The sequence below is a fragment of the Pyrgilauda ruficollis genome, unplaced genomic scaffold, assembly GCF_017590135.1.
Source record: "Pyrgilauda ruficollis isolate IOZ18807 unplaced genomic scaffold, ASM1759013v1 scaffold161, whole genome shotgun sequence".
NCBI lineage: Eukaryota > Metazoa > Chordata > Aves > Passeriformes > Passeridae > Pyrgilauda > Pyrgilauda ruficollis.
In genome coordinates this window covers 1,505,167-1,524,720 of record NW_024514876.1, presented here as the reverse complement: position 1 = coordinate 1,524,720, position 19,554 = coordinate 1,505,167, and the positions used below count along the sequence as shown (strand labels likewise).

Genomic DNA, 19,554 nt, shown 5'->3' with positions numbered 1-19,554 from the left:
TTTTAGAAACTTTTACTCAAATAACAGGAAAAAACTAAAAAATTCTTAACAAGTACCCAAACCAGAACTTTTTCTGTTCCTGATTCACCAGCCACACAGGCCATGCCCATGTGTAAAACCAGCATTGGTTTAACTTGAGTATTGTCTTAATTCTTGAGTAATTGATGCAAGCAATTCATTGCTTGAGAAGTAGGTATTGTTTGTTTGAAAAAGTTTAAAAATTAGTGAAACTGCACCTGCTTCAACTTTATTTCCTGATCATTTCTGATCAAAACATGCAGACTTGGGTCTGTCCTGTGATTGCAGCTCTGCCTGGGCTGGGGGTGTTTGTGTTTTGTGTTCTGTGATGAATTTCTCGGAAAACCCCACTCATGGGGTTTCTTTTGGTGGGAAGCAAGGAACAGAATATCCAGAATGAAGTGGAGAAGAAAAAAAAACCCAAAACAGTTGTTTTTTCTCTCCTTTTCTAGCTGTTAGTATGTTGCAGTGCCATTAACTTAAGGTCATCAGTGATATTTTTCTTTAATTTGATTTGCTTATCCTGTAGTTCTAAAACCTCCTCTATCCTCCCAGTCATCCCTAAAGATGTGCTGGGACTGGGGAGTAAAGCAAATTTTCAGTGACCAGTGTGGTATCCCACAGTCCTGACTCAATAAAATCACCCTGTGGTGAAGTGTTACATATTCTGAATAATTGAATTTATTCTCATGGATGATTCTGGTATTGATGGCAAGCAGGGAAATGTTCTCACTGCCTCCAGCCTAAAAGTGAGGCTGGTGTGTGTTTGTTGCCCTCCCTGTGTGATGTTGTTCAGTAAATATTACTGGTTTTAAATGTCTGTTCTGAGCAGGAGCTTTGAGCTGCCTGCTGATTTTCCCAAAGCAAATCCTGCTGCAGTGTTCCCTTCTTTCCAACTCCAGAAGTTGTCCTACAAATTTCTATTTTATTTTTTCAACCACTCACACCTAGAGCTCTGTTTTGTTTTTTTTTTTTTACCACCCAGGTGTGGCTTAGCTCTGTAAAAGTGTTTTATCCCTGACCTCAGGGCTGGGGTGATGCTGGGGCTCAGTAAATGCCTCTGTGTGACTTTTTCCCAATAAAAGGATGGGAAATCCCACTTGTTTTGCTGAGTCTGGTGGCAGTTCCATGTGGCCCTGACAGTGCAGAATCTCACCCTTCACCAGTGGCCTTCATTTTTATGAGCAAAACTCTTTGAGCTGGACTTTTGTCCTTGCTGAGCCCGGGGAATGTTCCAGCCCCAAGCCCGTGGCAAATACAGGGTTGGAAATTGGGTTTTGAAGTGCCCAAGGACAGAATTTGTTCAAGTAGAGACTCTTTAATCTCTCAAGAATTAACACCACCATTTTTAGGCTTGGGTGGTTCACCAGGAGAGGAGGAAAAGCTGTTTAGGAGGAATTGGTACAAATTTAATCCTGGTTTGGTGCAGAGCTTGTGCAGCTTCCTGGTGACACAGCACTCACCTGGCTGCTGAAATTCCTGCTGGTTTTGGGGTGCCATTCCTCCTGGTTCAGAGGAGAAAAGCAAATGAGCTCCAAGGAGCTTTTGTTGTGTTCTTGGTGTTTATTCTTGGTCTTTTGTCTGCTTGGGCAGCTCTGGAGGCTCTGTTTGGCTTCCTCCCCCTGGTGACCAGCCCAGGTGTCCTGGGGGAACTGAGCTTAGAGGAACCAAGTGCTGATATGCAAATAGAGGAACTGAGCAGATAAAAGGCGAGAAAATGGGAATTTTTGGTGATTGAGAACTGCTAATTGGTAATTTGGAACCTGGGTATTGCAGGTTCACTCTCCAGACACACCTTCACCCTTCCCACCATGGTCTTACAAAGAAGTTGTTTTTATTTTGGACAAAGGCTGAGTCTTTTTGTGGTTTAGTGGTGACTGTGACAGTGTTCATGGCTAGACTTGATCTTTTCCAGCCTTAACAATTCCTTGTGATGCTCTGTGGATATTTGAACATGATTATTCTGCTTTGAAGCATTTTGCTGTCAATGGGGGGGAGTTTCAGCCCATCCACCTCTCCCATTTCTGGTGGCTTTTTATCTTCCTCCTTCCTTAAGTAGATTTCACAAGAGATTGTCGTGCAGATTATTAGGCAGTGTCTAATAAAATAATTGGCAAAACGACCTACTTCCATCAGTTCATTTATTCTAAAATGTTAGACCTGGTGGTTCAAACACCAAATCTACTCCCTGCCCTAAAAACAGACCTGGGAAGGCTGTTTGAATCTCTGAATTTTTTTCCTTTTCCTGGTGAACCAGAGATTTGCATGGAGAATTTGTGACTACTCAAACCTAGGAATTCTCCTCACTGAATACATAAAAGAGAAAGTAGGTTTTGCTCCTGCCAGCCTAAACCAAACTCCTGATAATTGGTCATTTGATTTAAGAAATCAACTTCTGGTTCCTCAGCAGCATTTGGGAGTTAAAGCCACATTTCAGTCCTTGCTGAAAGGTTAAAAGTTTCTTGTGGAGGAAGGTTTAGCTCTGGCTCTGTATTTATAGTGGTCCTCACCAAGTCAAGCACTTAATTTCATGGTGATAAATGGAGTAAATAGAGGAAGTAAAGGTCAGAAAGTGGGTGCTGGCTGATCCCCTGAGCTGCCTCACAGGAAACTCTGAATTATTGCTACTGATTTGTGCAAATTGAGCAAGTTCTAGTGCAGACCTGTGTGTTCATTCCGTGATGTGTTCCACTCTGACACTTTCCTCTCCTGGTGTATGAGCATTGTAAATCTAAGCTGGTTTATTTTACATTTTGACGTGCTGATTTTGACACTTAAACATTGTCAACCAGAGCTGTAATCCTGCAGTAGTTTATTTTTTTTGTTTGTTTAACTGGCTGTTGAGTCTGACTTTTGTGTTGTATTAACTTTTCGGAGTTTAGTCCAAAAGAGATTCTTCCTCCAAAACCTGTGAAGAAAGACAGAGAGCAGAGACCACGACACTTACTCACGGACCTCCCGCTCCCCCCAGAGCTCCCTGGGGGGGACCCATCTCCTCCTGACTCCCCAGAACCAAAGGCAGCCACACCACCTCAGCAACCCTTCAAAAAGAGACCAAAGTAAGGCTGACTTCTTATTTTCTTAATTTTTTTTTTTTTTTTTTTACATCTTTAATGCTCAAGTCTCCCGACTGGTTTGAGAGGTTTTTATTGAGGGAAGTGAGATGGGGGAGAAAACAAGTTCTTATTTCTGTATTATTCAGTATAATGGCTGTTTCCTATGGGTTGTTTCACATTTGGACCCTCAGCTAAAGGCAACTTGCCCCATTTATTTGAGAATTAATGGCAGAAGTTGCTGGAGTGTGTCATGTCCAATCTTCAGCCACATCTACCCCAAAAGCTCTTTTCTCTTTGATTTAGCCAGGAGAAACCTCTGGATGAGCATCTCTGTATAAAACTCCTGTTGCTTTCAAAAGTTGATTGTTCCAAATTGGAGATTTGGATTCTTCACTGGCACAGGGTGCCCAGAGCAGCTGTGGCTGCTCCTGGATCCCTGGAAGTGTCCAAGGCCAGGCTGGACAGTGCTTGGAGCAGCCTGGGATAGTGAAAGGTGTCCCTGCCCATGACTGGATCATATTTTGTGTCCCTTCCAACCCAAACCATTCTGAGATTCCACAATTCCACATTCTAGGCATAGAGAACTTCCCCTGATCACAAATTTAAGCAGTTATTGAGGGAGCAAAATCCCCTGACGTTTTGTACAGAGTGTTTTCAATTAAAAAAAAAAAAAAATCAAACATCCAGCATTCTGCAAAATACCCCAGACATTCATTTTTGCCCTGTTGCAGTGTGATAATGCCATCCAGGATAATATTTTTGTATTGGGAGTAGTTGGGATTATACACAAAAATACATGAAAATGAACATTCTGGAAGTGTGCTGCCAACATGCCTGAGCCTTGCTGTGTTCTTGGTGTTTATTCTTGGTCTTTTCTCTGCTTGGGCAGCTCTGGAAGCTCTGCTTTGCTTCCTCCCCCTGGTGACCAGCCCAGGTGTTCAGGGATTATCCCAGGATGTTTTATGGATTAACCCAGGATGTTTTAGGGATTAACCCCGTCAAGCAGGTGGGGTTTTTTTGTGGGATGGCACTGAGCTGGAGCCCTCAGGTGTCTGACAGAGCTGTTCCTTCCTGCAGAATCTGTTGTCCTCGCTACGGGGAGAGGAGGCAGACAGAGAGTGACTGGGGCAAGCGCTGCGTGGACAAGTTCGACATCATCGGCATCATCGGAGAAGGGACGTACGGGCAGGTCTACAAAGCCAAGGACAAGGACACAGGTGAGCATGGCTCCAGGTACATCCCACTCTCTGGGTGTGCTCAGCTCCCTGCCAATGCTGCTCCACAGTGATGAACACCTGCAGGGCCAGAAGTGACTCCAGCACTTCCGTCGGGTGTTTTCCCAAAGGGGCAGGAGAGCAGCAGCTCTGGAATCTTGAGTTTAGTGCCCAGGTTCCTGCTCTGCTGGTGAGATCCTGTGCCCTGGGGTGTGGATTGATGCCTGGGCAGAAGATTGTGGTGGCCACAGGTGCTAGCTGAACCCCTGCTTTTTAGATTGTCAGATTTTATTGCAGCACAGCTTGGGAAATTCCAGGGTAAACTTCTGTTCCCCCTTTGTAGTGTGTTGGATTAAGCCCTTTTCTGACCCAGAGATTGGGCAACTGAGAGGGGTTTTAAAATCTTTTATTCTATTTTCAATCTCATGAGAAGGGTGAGATAATACAGATGTTATAATTCACACCATTAAAATCAGAGGCAAACTATTTCTTAATTGCAATATAGTATAACTGTTTCTTGGTTTATCAGCTTTTGCCACACCATGCTGCAAATACCTTAAAGCAAATCATCTAAAATTACTCTTTGTGGTTCTTATGACAATGCATCTTTGACAGTTCAACTTCTCCAAAGTATCTAGTGTTATTTATGAGGCCTCTATAAATCCATTTCTCACAGAGCAGGTTAGGAAGAGCACAGGTGTCAGGTGAGAGCTCCTAGCAGAGCGATTGAACTAAAATGAGCAGGGAGATCCCTTAGTGGGCATTTTCCCTGCTTGGGGCTGCTCCCAACTCCCCTGGGGGTGCAGGTGAGCAGGCTGTGACCCCTGTGCCCTGCAGGTGAGCTGGTGGCTCTGAAGAAGGTGCGCCTGGACAATGAGAAGGAAGGGTTCCCCATCACAGCCATCCGCGAGATCAAAATCCTGCGGCAGCTCATCCACCGCAGCGTGGTCAACATGAAGGAGATCGTCACGGACAAACAAGATGCACTGGATTTCAAGAAGGACAAAGGTACTGTTGGCTGCAGGGGTGGTTTCTGTTCACCACAGATGTGTTGTAGCCCCTTGGTTTAGTGTTAATTCGGCTCTGGGGTGGGTTTGTTTCTTTGTGTCCTCCTACGGTTGGATCTGGTGCTGGCCTCACCTCAAAGGACCAGGTTCCAGTTGGAGTGAGTTGATCAAAGGATGGTTGCATTCCTGCAGAGTCACAGGAGAGCAGTCTTTAAAAAAAAAAAGCCTTTTCAGGGTCACTTTTAACACTGATTAGTGGCAACAAACGTACTAGTAGTGTGAAAAGTTCTTTGTCCTCAGCCACTGTGGATAAAGAGTTTTAGCATCCCACTGGCTCTTGTTTGGGACCTGCTCTTCCAGGAGAGAGAAGGGAACAGCCCAAACACAAGTTCAAACCATGCATGGCAGTAATCCTTCAACAAACTCTTATAAGAAAATAACCAAAGCATGAAGGTAAATGGGCCAGAACTTCAGAGGAATTTAGTTTGAGTGTTATTTAATTTCAGATCTCAGCTTGGTGGAGCTACTTTGTTGTTTTGGGGCTTTTTTACCCCTTGAAGGGAAAGGACACCCAGTAAGCCCAAAGCAGTACAGGACTGTAAAAAAAAGGACAACTCCAGCAGAATTATGCACAACAAAGACTCTTTCAACAATTTAATCTCCTTTCATTCATCCTCTTTTTTGTGTCTCTCCTTTTGTTTTCAACCATTTTTCTGTTTATTATCCCAGGTGCCTTTTACCTTGTGTTTGAGTACATGGACCATGACCTAATGGGGCTGCTAGAATCTGGCTTGGTACATTTCTCAGAGGACCATATCAAGTCTTTCATGAAACAGTTAATGGAGGGTCTGGATTACTGTCACAAAAAGAATTTCCTTCATCGAGACATCAAGTGCTCCAACATCTTACTGAACAACAGGTAACCAGCTGCACAAGAATCTTGTCCAAAATTACAACCAAATATCTCAATATCCACCTAAAAAAATTCTGTGGGACATTGGCCTGCTGGGAAGGGTTTGTGATACAGATGACACTGAATTATTGGTGGGGTTTTTTTTTAACTTTGTGTTTCTTTGAAGCGTTCAGTCAGAAGTGGAGAATTAAGCCTGGCATATCCAGCAGTAATTCCTGCAAATGTGGCTTTGTGAGGCTTTTCTGCTGCTTGGAGGAGTTTCTTCACCCTTTAACTGGGGTTTAAGTAGGAGTTGGGTTCTGATGGGTCCCTGACAGCTCAGTACATTCCATAATTCTGTGTTTGAAGTGTGATTTAAACCAGGGGCTGTGTTTTTGTCTTTCAGTGGGCAGATCAAACTTGCAGATTTTGGGCTCGCCCGACTCTACAGCTCGGAGGAGAGGTGAGGAAGGGGAAGGGATTTATCTGGGTGGGATGAGCTTCTTTCTCCTTAGTTATCCACACAATCCCTCACTTGGAAGTTAAATCATTTTCAGTGCTATCATCCAGCTTCAGCTGTTGGACAGATACACTCCTGGCTGGTTTTAATAACTTTTAATTAGAAGAGCAGCTCAGAAGGACCCAAAACTTCTTCTCTGCTTGCTTTGACCTTCCCTGGAGTGAGTTTTGCTCCAAGCTCAGTCACCATTCAGTGATGGCAGCCTGCTGAAGGTCAGGGATTTTCAGCCTTGGGTATCTACAGCAATTCCTGATTCCTGTAAAATCCATGCTCAGCTGTTTTTAACTCAGAAGTGCAAACACTTGAAACCCCCCTGCTGCCACCAACAGGTGTAAGTGCAGCTGGGAAGCAAAACCAAGCAATTTTCAGGGTTTTGTGGCTCTTGGGATGAGTTTTTATTTGGGTTTTTTTTTGCTTTGCAGCCGTCCCTACACCAACAAAGTGATCACGTTGTGGTACCGACCCCCAGAACTGCTGCTCGGGGAGGAGCGTTACACCCCTGCCATCGACGTGTGGAGCTGTGGGTGAGTGCTGCTGCCCTCCCTGCCTCTGCTGCCAGCTCCTGAGCACTCCCATGGCAGCTGCTCCTTGATTTGTGCCAATTCCCACAGCTGGATCTCTCCCAGCCATGCAGGATGAGGCAGGAATATTTCACAGTGCTGTGAGGGACAGGGGTGTGCCCCCTCATTAAAATCACTTAGTAAAAACTCCTAGAATGAGATTTTCCTTGGGTTTGAAATGAGAAAGGGTAAAAAAAAATTCACTATTTAAAATGCATACCAACCTGATATTGATATACCCTTGAGACCAAGAGGGGTGACAGAGCTGTGACATTTGCCCTGTGCTGCTCACTCCTTCAGTGTGTTTTTTAGAGAATTTTTCTTTTAAACTCTTTAAGTTGCAGTTTGCCACTAATTTTTTTTTTTTCAGCTAAAACATTTTTAAGTAGGTATTTCAGATTTTAGGAAGTTTCAGTGGTACAGAAAGCCTGGGGAACAGGAGTCTGGGCAGTTCAGCCACAAAGGTGGAACATTTTTCCAAATAATTCAGAAGCAGAGACTGGAGGATTCAGCAGTAGAACCAAGACTGGATTCCCCACAGTGTGCACTTCCCACTGGGATGTCCTAGCTAAACTTCAGCAGGGTTTTATAATACAAAGACAGGTTGGGCAAACTAATAATTAATTATAATTACTGACTGTGAGGTCCATTTGCTGCTCAGTTCCCATTCCAGCCAGGTGCCTGCATTTCCCCAGCTACTTCTGGCACTGATTCCTGGTGGCTGAAGGAGAGCTGTTGGGGGCTGCAGGAGTAAGAGGTGCTCCCTCTGTCCTCTCTTTCCCTCCCAGCTGTACAAGAGCTCTGTGTGCACAAATCCATCTCCTCTGCTTGCCCTGACAGCCACAGACAGCTTGGGCCAGCAGAGGGAAGTGGAAAACCCAAACAAAAGCTGAACCTGGAGGAAATGAGAGCTCTGGGCTCTTTTCTCTTGTCACGTTGACACATCCTCCTTTCCCTGCAAAGAGTTAACCTGTCAGGGGCTTCCAGCACGCAGCAGCCACTTGCAGGAGGTGATTCCCAGGAGCCCAGGGCTGGGGACTCTGTACACACAGGTCACTTTGTCACTACAAGCCCTGATGCAAATCACTCTCCTCAGGCAAAGCACAAACGCGGCCGTGTTGAGACGCTCATCCCCAGGGTTTGCTGTCGTGACCTCTTGCTTTTCCTCCTTCCAGCTGTATCCTCGGGGAACTGTTTACAAAGAAGCCTATTTTTCAAGCCAATCTGGAACTGGCTCAGCTTGAATTAATCAGGTAAAGCTTTGCACATGCATGTCTGTGAAGGGAGGTGCTGCAGGAGCTGCTCGTGCACACAGGCAGTGAGTTAGAGGAGCCCTTGTTCTCTAACCTGCCTGGAAAACAGGGCCAGGAATGCAGATGGGAATAATCAGGTGTCCACACCTACACCAGGTGTGTGGTTGCTGATTTATGTGGCCTCAGTAGACCTTGCTGTTTGCTGAGTCCAAAAATGACCAACCTGAATTACTTCTCACACTGAAAGTTTTAATCCTGGAATGATTTGGGGTGGAAGGGACCTTAAATCCCATCCAGTGCCACCCCTGCCATGGCAGGGACACCTTCCCCTGTCCCAGGGTGCTCCAAGCCCTGTCCAGCCTGGCCTTGGACACCTCCAGGGGTATCAAGTCCACAGCTTCTCTGGACAATCTCTGCCAGAGCCTCACCACCCTTATTATAAAAATACTAAAATTTAGTGAGTTTGGGAAGGTTAAGTAAGAAACATTAAGATTTTAAACTTTGTAGTAAGAAAAATAAAATGTCATTGTTTTGAATGATTTATAAACTCAACCTCAACATTTTCCTCTTCCTGACACCTCCTTTTTCAACACCTCATCTGAGCTGTGCCCAGCCCTGGGTTCTTCCTGCAGCACGTTTAGAAAGGTGTTTTCCCTGAGGTTGGTGGCTCTGCTCCTCCTGGCTGAACCTTGAGTGCTGTGTCTGGTTCTGGCCCCCCAGTTTAGGAGGGACATGGCAGGGCTGGAGCGTGTCCAGAGGAGGCAAGGAGGCTGGGGAGGGGTCTGGAGCACAAACCCTGTGAGGAGCAGCTGAGGGAGCTGGGGGTGCTCAGCCTGGAGAAAAGGAGACTCAGGGGTGCCCTCATCACTCTCTACACCCCCCTGAAAGGTGCCTGTGCTCAGCTGGGGTTGGGCTCTCTCTCCAAGCAGCACTGACAGAACCAGAGGACACAGCCTTAAGCTGCACCAAGGGAAATTTAGGTTGGATATCAAGAAAAAGTTTTTTACAGAAAGGTGATAAAGCTCTGGAATGTTCTGCCCAGGGAGGTGGTGGAGTCACCATCCCTGGGTGTGTTTAACAAAGCCTGGATGTGGCACTGGGTGCCAGGGTTCAGTTGAGGTGTTGAGGCTGGGTTGGACTTGATGATCTTGGAGATCTCTTCCATCCTGGGGGTTCTGTTCTGTTCTTTGTGCTCACACCATTCCTACAAGGAATGGCCACCAGTGACACCAGGACAAGAGGACACAGCCTCCAGCTGTACCAGGGGCAGTTTAGGCTGGACATCAGGAAAAAATCCTTCCCAGAAAGAGGGACTGGGCACTGGAATGTGCTGCCAGGGAGGTGGGCACAGCCCTGGAGGTGTTTAACCAAGGCTGGATTGGCACTGGGTGCCAGGGTTTGGTTGAGATTTCGGGGCTGGGTTTGACTCGATGATCTTGAAGGTCTTGAAGATCTTCCAACCCAATGATTCTGTGAATTCTGTGAGTTCCCTGGCTGACTGTGCTTCCCTGCTCCCCAGCCGGCTCTGTGGGAGCCCCTGCCCAGCTGTGTGGCCAGATGTCATCAAGCTGCCCTACTTCAACACTATGAAGCCCAAGAAGCAATACCGGCGGCGCCTGCGCGAGGAGTTCTCCTTGTGAGTCGGGCTGGGCTCCCTGTGCCCTCTCCCAACACCTCACCCACCTCCAGAGAGGTTCCCTGCGGCTGGGGACTGCTCTCCTGGAAGTGTGGCATCTTCGGGGGGACGTTCTTCAGGGGGTCTGGCTGTGGGATAATTTTATGGGAATTGTGGCAGAGGTGCTTCTCACAAATGGCAAAATACAGAGTGGAAATGTCATGGAATATCATCAGCTGGAGGGGACCCACAGGGATCATCCACTGCAGCTCCTGGCCCTGCACAGACACCCCAAAAATCCCCCCCTGTCCCTGAGAGTTGTCCAAACACTCCTGGAGCTCTGGCAGCCTCAGGGCTGTGCCCATCCGCTGGGGAGCTGTTCCAGTGCCTGAGCACCCTCTGGGAGGAAAAAACCTTTCCCAAAACCCAGCCTGAACCTCCCAGGCACAGCTCCAGCCACTCCCCACACCTGGTGCCTGCCCTGCCCCTGAGCTCTGGCTGTGTGGATTCCCCTTAGGCCTGAGGTGTCCTCCTGCCACTGAGCTTTTCCACACGTTTTCCATGAGCTCATCCATGTTTCCCACTCTCCCCACAGCATTCCCTCGTCTGCCCTGGACCTGCTGGACCACATGCTGACATTGGACCCTGGCAAACGCTGCACAGCAGAGCAGGCCCTGCACAGTGACTTCCTGAAGGACGTTGACCTCAGCAAAATGGCACCTCCAGAGTAAGTCCCAGTTGCCATCCCCCTCTGTGAGCTTTGGGATGGAGACATGGTGTTCGTTCCAGTCAAAATTATGATTTCTGTGTTCTTCTCTTGACTCTGCCCTTGTATTTGGTCATGTGGTTGAGCAAATGGCTTTTCCTGTGCTGTTGGTTTTCTGCCTGATGACAGACTGGGTTTATAAAACCCAGTTTAATGTTTGTAAGATGCTCTAAAGCTCTGCTGGAAGATGTGCAGGAGTAGATGTAGCACAGCCCTGTCTCTGCCATGGAGAACTGCTCAGGCCTAATTAAGGCTGTGTGTTAATTGACTGCCAGAGTTGAGCAGTGTCACTCAGTTTTCTCCCACTCCAGTCAAGCAGATGATAAAACTGTGACTGGTTTGTGTGAAAATGCAGCCACAGCTCTGGAGATCCCTGTTTCTTTCACTGTTTCTCAAGTAAGGGCCTTTCCTGACACTCCCAGACTCCCAGAGCTTGGTGCACCCACTGGTTTTGTGTGCCTGCAGTGAGATCCCAGCCCATTCAGGGATCAGATCCCAGTGCAAAGTAAATTATTTTTACACTGGCTTTAGGACCTGTCCCTTCCTGTGATAGTCTGGCTGCAGTCATGGATCATGGAATCCCAGGATGGTTTGGTTGGAAGGGACCTTAAAACTCATCCAGTCCCACCCCTGTCATGGGCAGGGACATCTTTCACTATCCCAGGTTGGTCCAACCTGGCCTTGGACACTTCCCAGCTTCTCTGGGAAATCCATTCCAGCCTTCAGCACCTTCACAGGGAGGAATTTCTTCCCAAAAACCCTTCCTGAGTCCATTTCTCCATCTGTAAAAGTGGAACAACATGACATGGATCTACAGAGTTACATCCTGCAATAGTTTAGGTGGAAAAGGACCTTAAATGCCACCCCTGCCATGGGCAGGGACACCTTCCACCATCCCGGGGTGGCTCCAACCCCATCCAAGCTGCCCTTGGCCACATCCAGCGATCCAAGGGCAGCCACAGGGGCAACACCATCTGTGCTAAGGGCTTCCTGTGGGTTTTGAGGATTCCCTTGGTTTCCCTGCCACGTTTTTCACTCTCTTGCAGCCTCCCCCACTGGCAGGATTGCCACGAGCTGTGGAGCAAGAAGCGCCGGCGGCAGCGGCAGAGCGGGATGGCCGTGGAGGAGCCTCCGGTATCAAAAGTTTCTCGGAAAGAAACTACCTCTGTTACAAGCACAGACACTGTGAAAAACAACAGCAGTCCTGTGCCCCCCCAGCCTGCCCAGCTCAAAGCAGAGCCTGGTGCTGCAGATGCAGTAGGTCAGTGCCCACCTGGGTCTGGAAGAGGCTCCTGGTGTGTTCCCTCCCTGGGTGTGGGAGGTTTGGGTCTGATTTTAAGCCAGTCTGGTTCTTTTTTCACCTCTAATTCTACAGAAAGGGCATTCCAGGCTCTTCCTGTCCTCATTTCTTTTATTCTTTTTTTTTTTTTTCCTCTCTGCTGTGAAGACGCAGAAGGTTCTGTCTGGTCTTCAGAAGTCACTGATGAGCTGACTGTGAATTTGTTCTGAGCTGTGTTATTAGTTCTAAAAGAGGCTGAATGATGAAAGGAGTCGTTGAGTCACTTCAGCCAGTGGAGAAACAAATCATAGGAATCATAGGCTGGAAGGTGGAGCCACGTCCGGGGTGTGCAAATGAGCTGAAGTTTGATCTTGTTGATAAATTGTATGAAGATTAGGGGTGGGAAGTGTCAGGCTGGTGGGCAAAAATGAACATTATTGCACTTTGCTGCAGAAAAGGTGATCCAGACTGGCAGGACCTGGACTTGTGCACTGTTCCAAGCAGTGACCAACTCCCTTGTGCCCAGAAAATAGTTGGAGGGAAGGAATGTGGATTTACACAAAGCTGCCCTGATTGTTCTGTAGAAACCTTACAAAAACCCAGATATGGGCTAAGGCTTCCTTTGTGTCCAATGCTGTGCTGACAAGTAACGAGGAAGACAGTTCTTGCTCCAGGGAATGCACAATCCATGTGTTCAGTGAAACATGGCAGATGGACAAAAGGTGGTGCTTGGATTAACAAACAGCTGGGAAAAGAATGTCCCGTTCTCCATTGCCTACCAGCAAGAGAAGCTCCATTTTAAGCTGCTGAAACCAAAGCCTTGCACCCTTATTCCCAAAAAGTTCCAGCGTCACTGTCAGTGTGAAGGGACACCCTTGTCACTTGTCATTGGGCTGTGAAGGGAGGTGATGCCACTCCCAGGATGTATTTTAGGATAACCTGGATCCTTGCAGGTCAGGACAGAGTGCTGTGATCCCAGGCCAGCTCCCAGCAAGGAATTGCCTTCTGCTTGACCTAATTCTTTGTGCTGTGTCAGGGGACACGCCCTTCCTGCATCCCAGAGAGCAGCTCAGCTCCATCCTGGGAATCCTTCCCAGTGCAGGAGGGAGTGATTTGGGTCTGTGGGGTCCTCAGGGGGGGCCAAGCTGTGATTGCCCTGCTTGGGGGCTCGGGGCTTGCACTGCCATCCTCATCCATTCCCCCTCACCCCCCTGCCATGGCTTGGTATCCTTGGGCTGCCCCCACTTCCCAAAGCCGGGAATGGGGCAGTTAGGCTTGGCTGAGCTGATTGTGAGCAGAGCCAGGTGTGCTGTGGGTTTGGGAGGGCTGGGGGCAGTGCAGCAGCAGCTCTGTGGGTGCAGTGTGTGTGCAGTACCACGGGGTGCTGCTGCCGTGCCACCGGAGCCGGCACCGCATCCCGAAATCCTCCCGGAGCATCCCTGCCTTCCCCCAGCCTGGGGACACAAACAGAGGCTGTTAAAGTGTTGTGGGATGTGGGGGACGGGTCTGCAGTGCTGTGGGATGTGGATTTTGGCTGTGGGATGTGGAGAAGGAATATTCCTGGCTATGGGATGTAGAAAAGGGGCGTTCAGTGCTGCAGGATGTGAAGACAGGATGTTCAGTGCTGTGGGATGTGGAGAAGGGATGTCCCTTGCTGTGGGACATGGAAAAGGGGTGTTCAGTACTGTGGGACATGGAAAAAGGATGTTCCTTATTGTGGGACATGCAGAAGGGGTGTTCCTTGCTGGGGGATGTGGGGAGCAGGTGTTCCTGGCTGTGGAATATGGGGAAGGGGTGCTCCTTGCTGACAGATATCCATCTAGGATGTGGAGAAGGGGTGTTCCTGGCTGTGGGATTAGGATCATGGCTCTGGGATGTGGGGAACAGGTGTTCCTGGCTGTGAGATGTGGGTAAGGGCTGTTCCTGGCTCTGGGATGTGAGTAAGGGCTGTTCCTGGTTGTGGGATTCAGGTCGTGGCTGTAGGATGTGGGGAAGGGCTGTTCATTGCTGTGGGATGTGGATCATGGCTCTGGGATGTGGGGAAGGGCTCTTCCTGGCTGTGAGATGTGGGTAAGGGCTGTTCCTGGCTGTGGGGTGTGGAGGAGGGCTCTTCCTGGCTGTGAGATGTGGTAAGGGCTGCTCCTGGCCGTGGGGTGTGGAGAAGGGCTGTTCATTGCTGTGGCATGTGGATCATGGCTCTGGGATGTGGGGAAGCGTTGTTCCTGGCTGTGAGATGTGGTAAGGGCTGCTCCTGGCCGTGGAGTGTGGAGGAGGGCTGTTCATTGATGTGGGATGTGGGTAAGGGCTGCTCCTGGCTGTGGGGTGTGGAGAAGGGCTGTTCATTGATGTGGGATGTCGATCATGGCTCTGGGATGTGGGGAAGGGTTGTTCCTGGCTATGGGATGTGGATCATGGCTGTGGGACGTGGGGAAGGCCTGTTCATTGCTGTGGGACATGGGTAAGGGCTGTTCCTGGCCGTGGGACACGGGGAAGGGCTGTTCATTACCACGTGCAGTACCAGCATCCCAACCCTCACCCCCCCTTGGTGCTCCCCGTGTGTCCCGCAGGCCTGGGCGACATCACGCAGCAGCTGAACCAGAGCGAGCTGGCCGTGCTCCTGAACCTGCTGCAGAGCCAGACCGACCTGAGCGTGCCCCAGATGGCCCAGCTGCTCAATGTCCACTCCAACCCCGAGATGCAGCAGCAGCTGGAGGCTCTCAACCAGTCCATCACGGCCCTGACCGAGGCCACGGCGCAGCACCGCGAGCCCCCGGCGGCAGCGGCGGCGGAGGAAGCCATAGAGGAGCCGCCTGCGGAGGTGCCCGAGGAGCAGCAGACTCCAGAGGCAGCCAGCGCTCAGGGAGACATGCAGAACGTGCTGGCAGTTCTGCTGAGTCAGCTGATGAAGAGCCAGGAGCCTGGGATAACCCTGGAGGAGAGCAACGGGGAGAAGAGCAGCGAGCAGCGGGGGCCCAGGAAAAGCCCGACGAGGCATCCCGAGGAGAGCACAGGTAAATGATGAACACACCTGATGTGAGCAGTGAGAGCATCCCAGAGAGTGCTGCTGGTTGAGCTGCAGCCAGGAATGAGACTTTGGAGTGTTGGGAGAGAGGCAGCAAGGGAGTGGATGGGAGGAGGGAAGGGGCTAGGATGTGGTTGGACATCAGGAGGAAAGACCCTCACACCCCTCCCTGCGGTAAGTGCTGGACTGCTCAGGAGGCTGAATAACTCTAAACAGCCCAAAAAGGCAAATATTACCCCAGAATCCATGAGTGCTCCACCGTGAGTGGGCCAGTGAAGGTAATTGGAGGTTTTGGGTTTGCCCAAAAATGCAAGGGAAGTTTGGAGGGTCAGTTCTTCCTCAAATCCCCCAGCAATCAGTTTGCACGTCCAGGGAGCTTTTTTGCTGCACCTCTGTGTTTTTTCCCAGCTCTTTTTCACCATCCCCTCCCTACCCTCTTAAACAAATAAAATAAATAAACCTGCAGAGATGATTTTAAAGAGCTGAAATAGTGGTGAGTGCTGAAGGGAGGGATAGTGGCAGCTGTTGTAGGGAAAACCTGAGCATCCACAAGTGCCTGGTTCTACCTGGAGCTGATTTTTGAGCCCTGAAACTCAGCAGCTCCTAAAGCTGAACCAAACTGCTGCTTCTTATAGTGAGACTTTAAAACCCCCTGCTTGTGTCAGTGAGCTCTCGGATTTCCTTTCCAAAGGTGAGTGTAAATGTCTCCATGTCTTTTTTTTTTTTGTTTCTGTTGATTTTTTGAATTTATTAGCAACAGCCTGTGACGACCTCACCAAATTGTAGAAGCGCCTCCTGAGTATGTCTCAGACTCTCCGGGGAGCCTGTTTTGGCCCGATCCCACCTCCTGCAATGTAGCTGAACGTGCTGTGTTCTCGTGCCTTCAACACCCGCCCACCACGAGCCAGTTGTGATCGTGCTTTTTTTTTTTTTTTTTTTTTTTTCCTCCCTTTTTTTTTTTTTTTTTTTTTTTTTTCTCCTCCCTTTTTATTTTTTTTTCTTTTTTTTTTTTTTTTTTTTTTTTTTTGTTGTTGTTGTTGCCCTAGTCCTGGAAGATAACTAGGTTACTGTAGAGCAGATGGAATTCGATGCCGTTGTTCTCTGTTGATAATTCTTTGGAATGATTTGCTGTCCCCCAGATCAGCTTGGCTTTACAAATTTTACCTGAAGATTGTTTTTGGGGTTGTTTTTTTGTTTTTTTTTCCCGTTGTTTTATTTTTCTGGATTTCAATACAATCTAGTTTTCAAAGTGGACTGACGGATACGGGTGGAGGGGTGGTCCTGGAAGACTACTGGTTTTCACAATAAAGTTTGACCTTTTTAATAACCAGTTTTGCCAATGATTTGAGGATCTGATTCCAACAAGGTGTCCGTGGGCTCTGCCATCGCCAGTAATTCCTTCCCCCGTGGGCGAGGGAGAGGAGGCAGCTCAGGTGTGTTGCTCCAGAGGAGGCAGGGCTGGTTTTGGGAGTGGAGCAGGTCGTGTCCCCTCCCTGCCCTGGTGTCACCTGCCGTGGTGGTGTCACCTGCAGCCGTGGCACTGCCTCAGGGGAGGGTCGGTGCTCTGCTCCCTTCCCACCTCCCAGCCCGGCCCCTTTGTGCTGGGACAGAGCAGGGGGGGCTGGGGGTGACGGAGCTTTCTTCTTCCAGGAGGGAAACAAATCCCGATTTGGGATGAAATCAGGGGTGAAGGGGCAGGGGGGAGGAAGCAGAAGGCTTTTCTCGTGCTCAGGACAGTCTGCAAATATTCGGGGGGCGAGCTTGTTTTGGAATCTGTTGGCAAGGTCGGGCAGCAGGGCTGGGGTGGGTGGGTGGGAGGGGGCAGTAACGGGTGTCCCCTGCCCTCGGGGTGCCGAGGGGACACTCAGGAGCTGGCAGCCGTGTGCTGAGCTCGGCTTTGTGTTTGTCCAAGGCAGCACATCCCGGCCACGCTCCGTGAGCCGCCCCTGGAGCCGGGCGGTGCCGCGTCCCTCGGGCAGCGGGGGGAGCGCGGGCTGGCGTGTGGCTCCACATCTGCCTCCTGCTCGGAATTAGCCTTTGATCCGGCAGCGGGAATTCCCTGCACGGCTGCCCAGGTGTTAGGACAGCTGTTTTCGGCGAGTTGGGTGCGCGGGGGCCGGGGCGAAAGCGTTAATGAACATTGTTAATGAACGTTGATCTCCCAGCCCAGCGTTCAAACTCTCCCTCCGCCTCTTCCCAGAGCATCCCAGAGCGGGCGGCCTCGGCAAGGGATTGGTTTGATTTGCTTAGAAATGTCTTTGTCTCTGTTTGAAACGGTCTTTAAAAGAAGTCACCCTTCCACAGCGTGTCCTCCTGGCATTGTCCCACCAGAGAAGAGACCCCCCGAGCCCCCCGGACCGCCGCCGCTTCCTCCCGTGCCCGAAGGGGATCTCTCCGGAGCAGCCCAGGAGTTGAACCCGGCCGTGACGGCTGCGCTGCTCCAGCTCCTTTCCCAGCCCGACCCGGAGCCGCTCGGCCACGCCGCGCAGGAGCCGCCAGCCCCGGAGTTCGGCCGCTCGCAGCCCGCCAGGACTTACAGCACCGACAGCTCCGAGGGCGGATTCGCTGCCGAGGAGCTCAATCCGGGCCAGACTCTGCTAGAACCTTCTGCCCAACCCCTGGGGAAAAGCAGGACCTTCTTGGGCTCCGTGAGCCACCTCGGGGAGAGCAGCAGCTACCAGGGCACGGGCTCGGTGCAGTTCCCTGGGGACCAGGACCTGCGCTTCGCCAGAGTCCCCGTCGGCATCCACTCGCTCGGGCAATCCTTCAGCAAATCCGAGGGGAGCAACAACAACGCGCTGGTACATCCAGAGGCCAAAATGCAGAGTTACAGCGACTTGGGGCCGGGGACAGCCGGTTCCAGTGGGGCAGGAACAGGTCACAGCTGGGGTGCCCCAACCCAGGCGCCGTCTTCCTATGGGAAGACATTCCGAGGGCCTGGCCGAGTGCCTCCACGGGGGGGCCGGGGCCGGGGGGTTCCCTACTGATATTCCTGGGATTCCCCCCCTTGCCTCTCCTCCTTTAGCCACAGGACTTGATTTTTTTTTTTTTTAATTTTAATTTTTTTAAAATTTTTTTTTTGGCCAGAGCAAGGTCTCGTCCGCATTTCAGCTGCTGCAGAGCTCCCTGGGCATCCCTCCCTCGCTCGGGAGCTGCCAGAGGGTCCCCACTGGCCTCCCTTGCTTGGTTAGTGACAAAAAATAATCCCAACCCCGCAGCAAACTGAGCCAGGAGAGGGGGGGATTGATGGAAAAGTAGGAATGGAAGGAAGGAAGAATTTAAAAAATGCTGTTTCCCCCAGCTGGGCACTGGAGTTTGCCGGTGGGTCAGGGAGGGCTGGGGGGAGGCTGCTTCCCAAAGCGGTTTTATTTTTGTTGTTGTTGTTTTGTTTGTTTTCCCCATTTCCTTAAGAAAAAAAAAAAAAAAAAAGAACAAATGAAAAGGGGAATTTATCAATGCAGAGGCACCTGGATGGTTTATCCCAGCAGTGGGATGTGACACTGGTTGTGTTTGATTTATCTGATGTTGCTTTCTTTCCATAAAGCATCCGGTTTTCCCTCTGCTCCAGGGCCAGTCCTGTCCCCTGTGACAGCAGCCTTAGTACATTGATTTTTGGGAAGGGTCTCTGGGTGTTGGATCCCTCCTGCTGTAACTTGGCAGTGGGAATTGTCTTTTTTCTTTTTTTGGCTTTTGTTTTGATTTTTTTTTTTTTTAAGAGCCGAGGAGAACACCTCCCTGAAAACCAGGGATTTCTGCCGTTCGTAACTTTCAGAACCCTTCAAGAATTTAAAAAAAGGAAACAAAAATCCCAGCATCTGGTGAAATTTGCCACCAGATGGGAGTGATTTGTCCCCAGAATCCTGGGCCAGTGCTGCCCATCTTGCCGAGGTCGGTCGCATCTCAGCCCTTTGAGGTTTTCCAGGTGTTCCTGTGTCATTTCCATGAGCATATTTCTATTTTTGTTGTTGTCAAGGAAGTATTTACGATGGATTTTCTCCTCCCACAGACCCTTGCGCTGTTCATTTCAATGAGACTTAAAAAGAGATGAATAAAACAAAGGTACCTATTTATCAGCTTTTTTTTTTTTTTCTAAGTAGGCCTTTCCTATGGAAAACATTTAATTTTAGAGCCGACAGTTCTGGAGTGTTAAAGGGGAGGGGAATTTTGGGGTGGGCCAAGAGACATTCTTGCTACTAACAGGATTTAATTTCTTTTTTATACAGAGAGATAAATTTAAATAAATGCACCTGAATAGGTGATGCTTCTCCACTGAGGAGATCCTGCCTTACCCAGCTTTGCCGTGGGAGGAAGGAAGGGAGAGAAATTAAAGATATAGATTTATTTTTTATTTT

At 49.5% G+C, this 19,554-nt stretch overlaps 1 protein-coding gene across 2 annotated transcripts in view; it reads left to right on the top strand.

Moving 5' to 3' along the window:
- Positions 1 to 19,270, top strand: part of CDK12 (cyclin dependent kinase 12) — a 28,006-nt gene extending 8,736 nt beyond the window's left edge. Inside the window, exons 3-14 of one of the 2 annotated variants that reach the window (XM_041462922.1) lie at positions 2,901 to 3,077; positions 4,152 to 4,291; positions 5,126 to 5,296; positions 6,025 to 6,214; positions 6,594 to 6,650; positions 7,130 to 7,231; positions 8,443 to 8,520; positions 10,040 to 10,156; positions 10,731 to 10,862; positions 11,948 to 12,162; positions 14,748 to 15,191; positions 17,507 to 19,270. In XM_041462922.1, coding sequence (XP_041318856.1) covers positions 2,901 to 3,077; positions 4,152 to 4,291; positions 5,126 to 5,296; positions 6,025 to 6,214; positions 6,594 to 6,650; positions 7,130 to 7,231; positions 8,443 to 8,520; positions 10,040 to 10,156; positions 10,731 to 10,862; positions 11,948 to 12,162; positions 14,748 to 15,191; positions 17,507 to 18,189 — 2,506 coding nt within the window. In that variant the 3' untranslated portion in view covers positions 18,190 to 19,270. Of the gene's footprint in view, positions 1 to 2,900; positions 3,078 to 4,151; positions 4,292 to 5,125; positions 5,297 to 6,024; positions 6,215 to 6,593; positions 6,651 to 7,129; positions 7,232 to 8,442; positions 8,521 to 10,039; positions 10,157 to 10,730; positions 10,863 to 11,947; positions 12,163 to 14,747; positions 15,192 to 15,956; positions 16,530 to 17,506 lie in introns of those variants that run through there. The other variant, XM_041462923.1, reaches the window with a different exon arrangement.
- Positions 19,271 to 19,554: the final 284 nt, after the last annotated feature.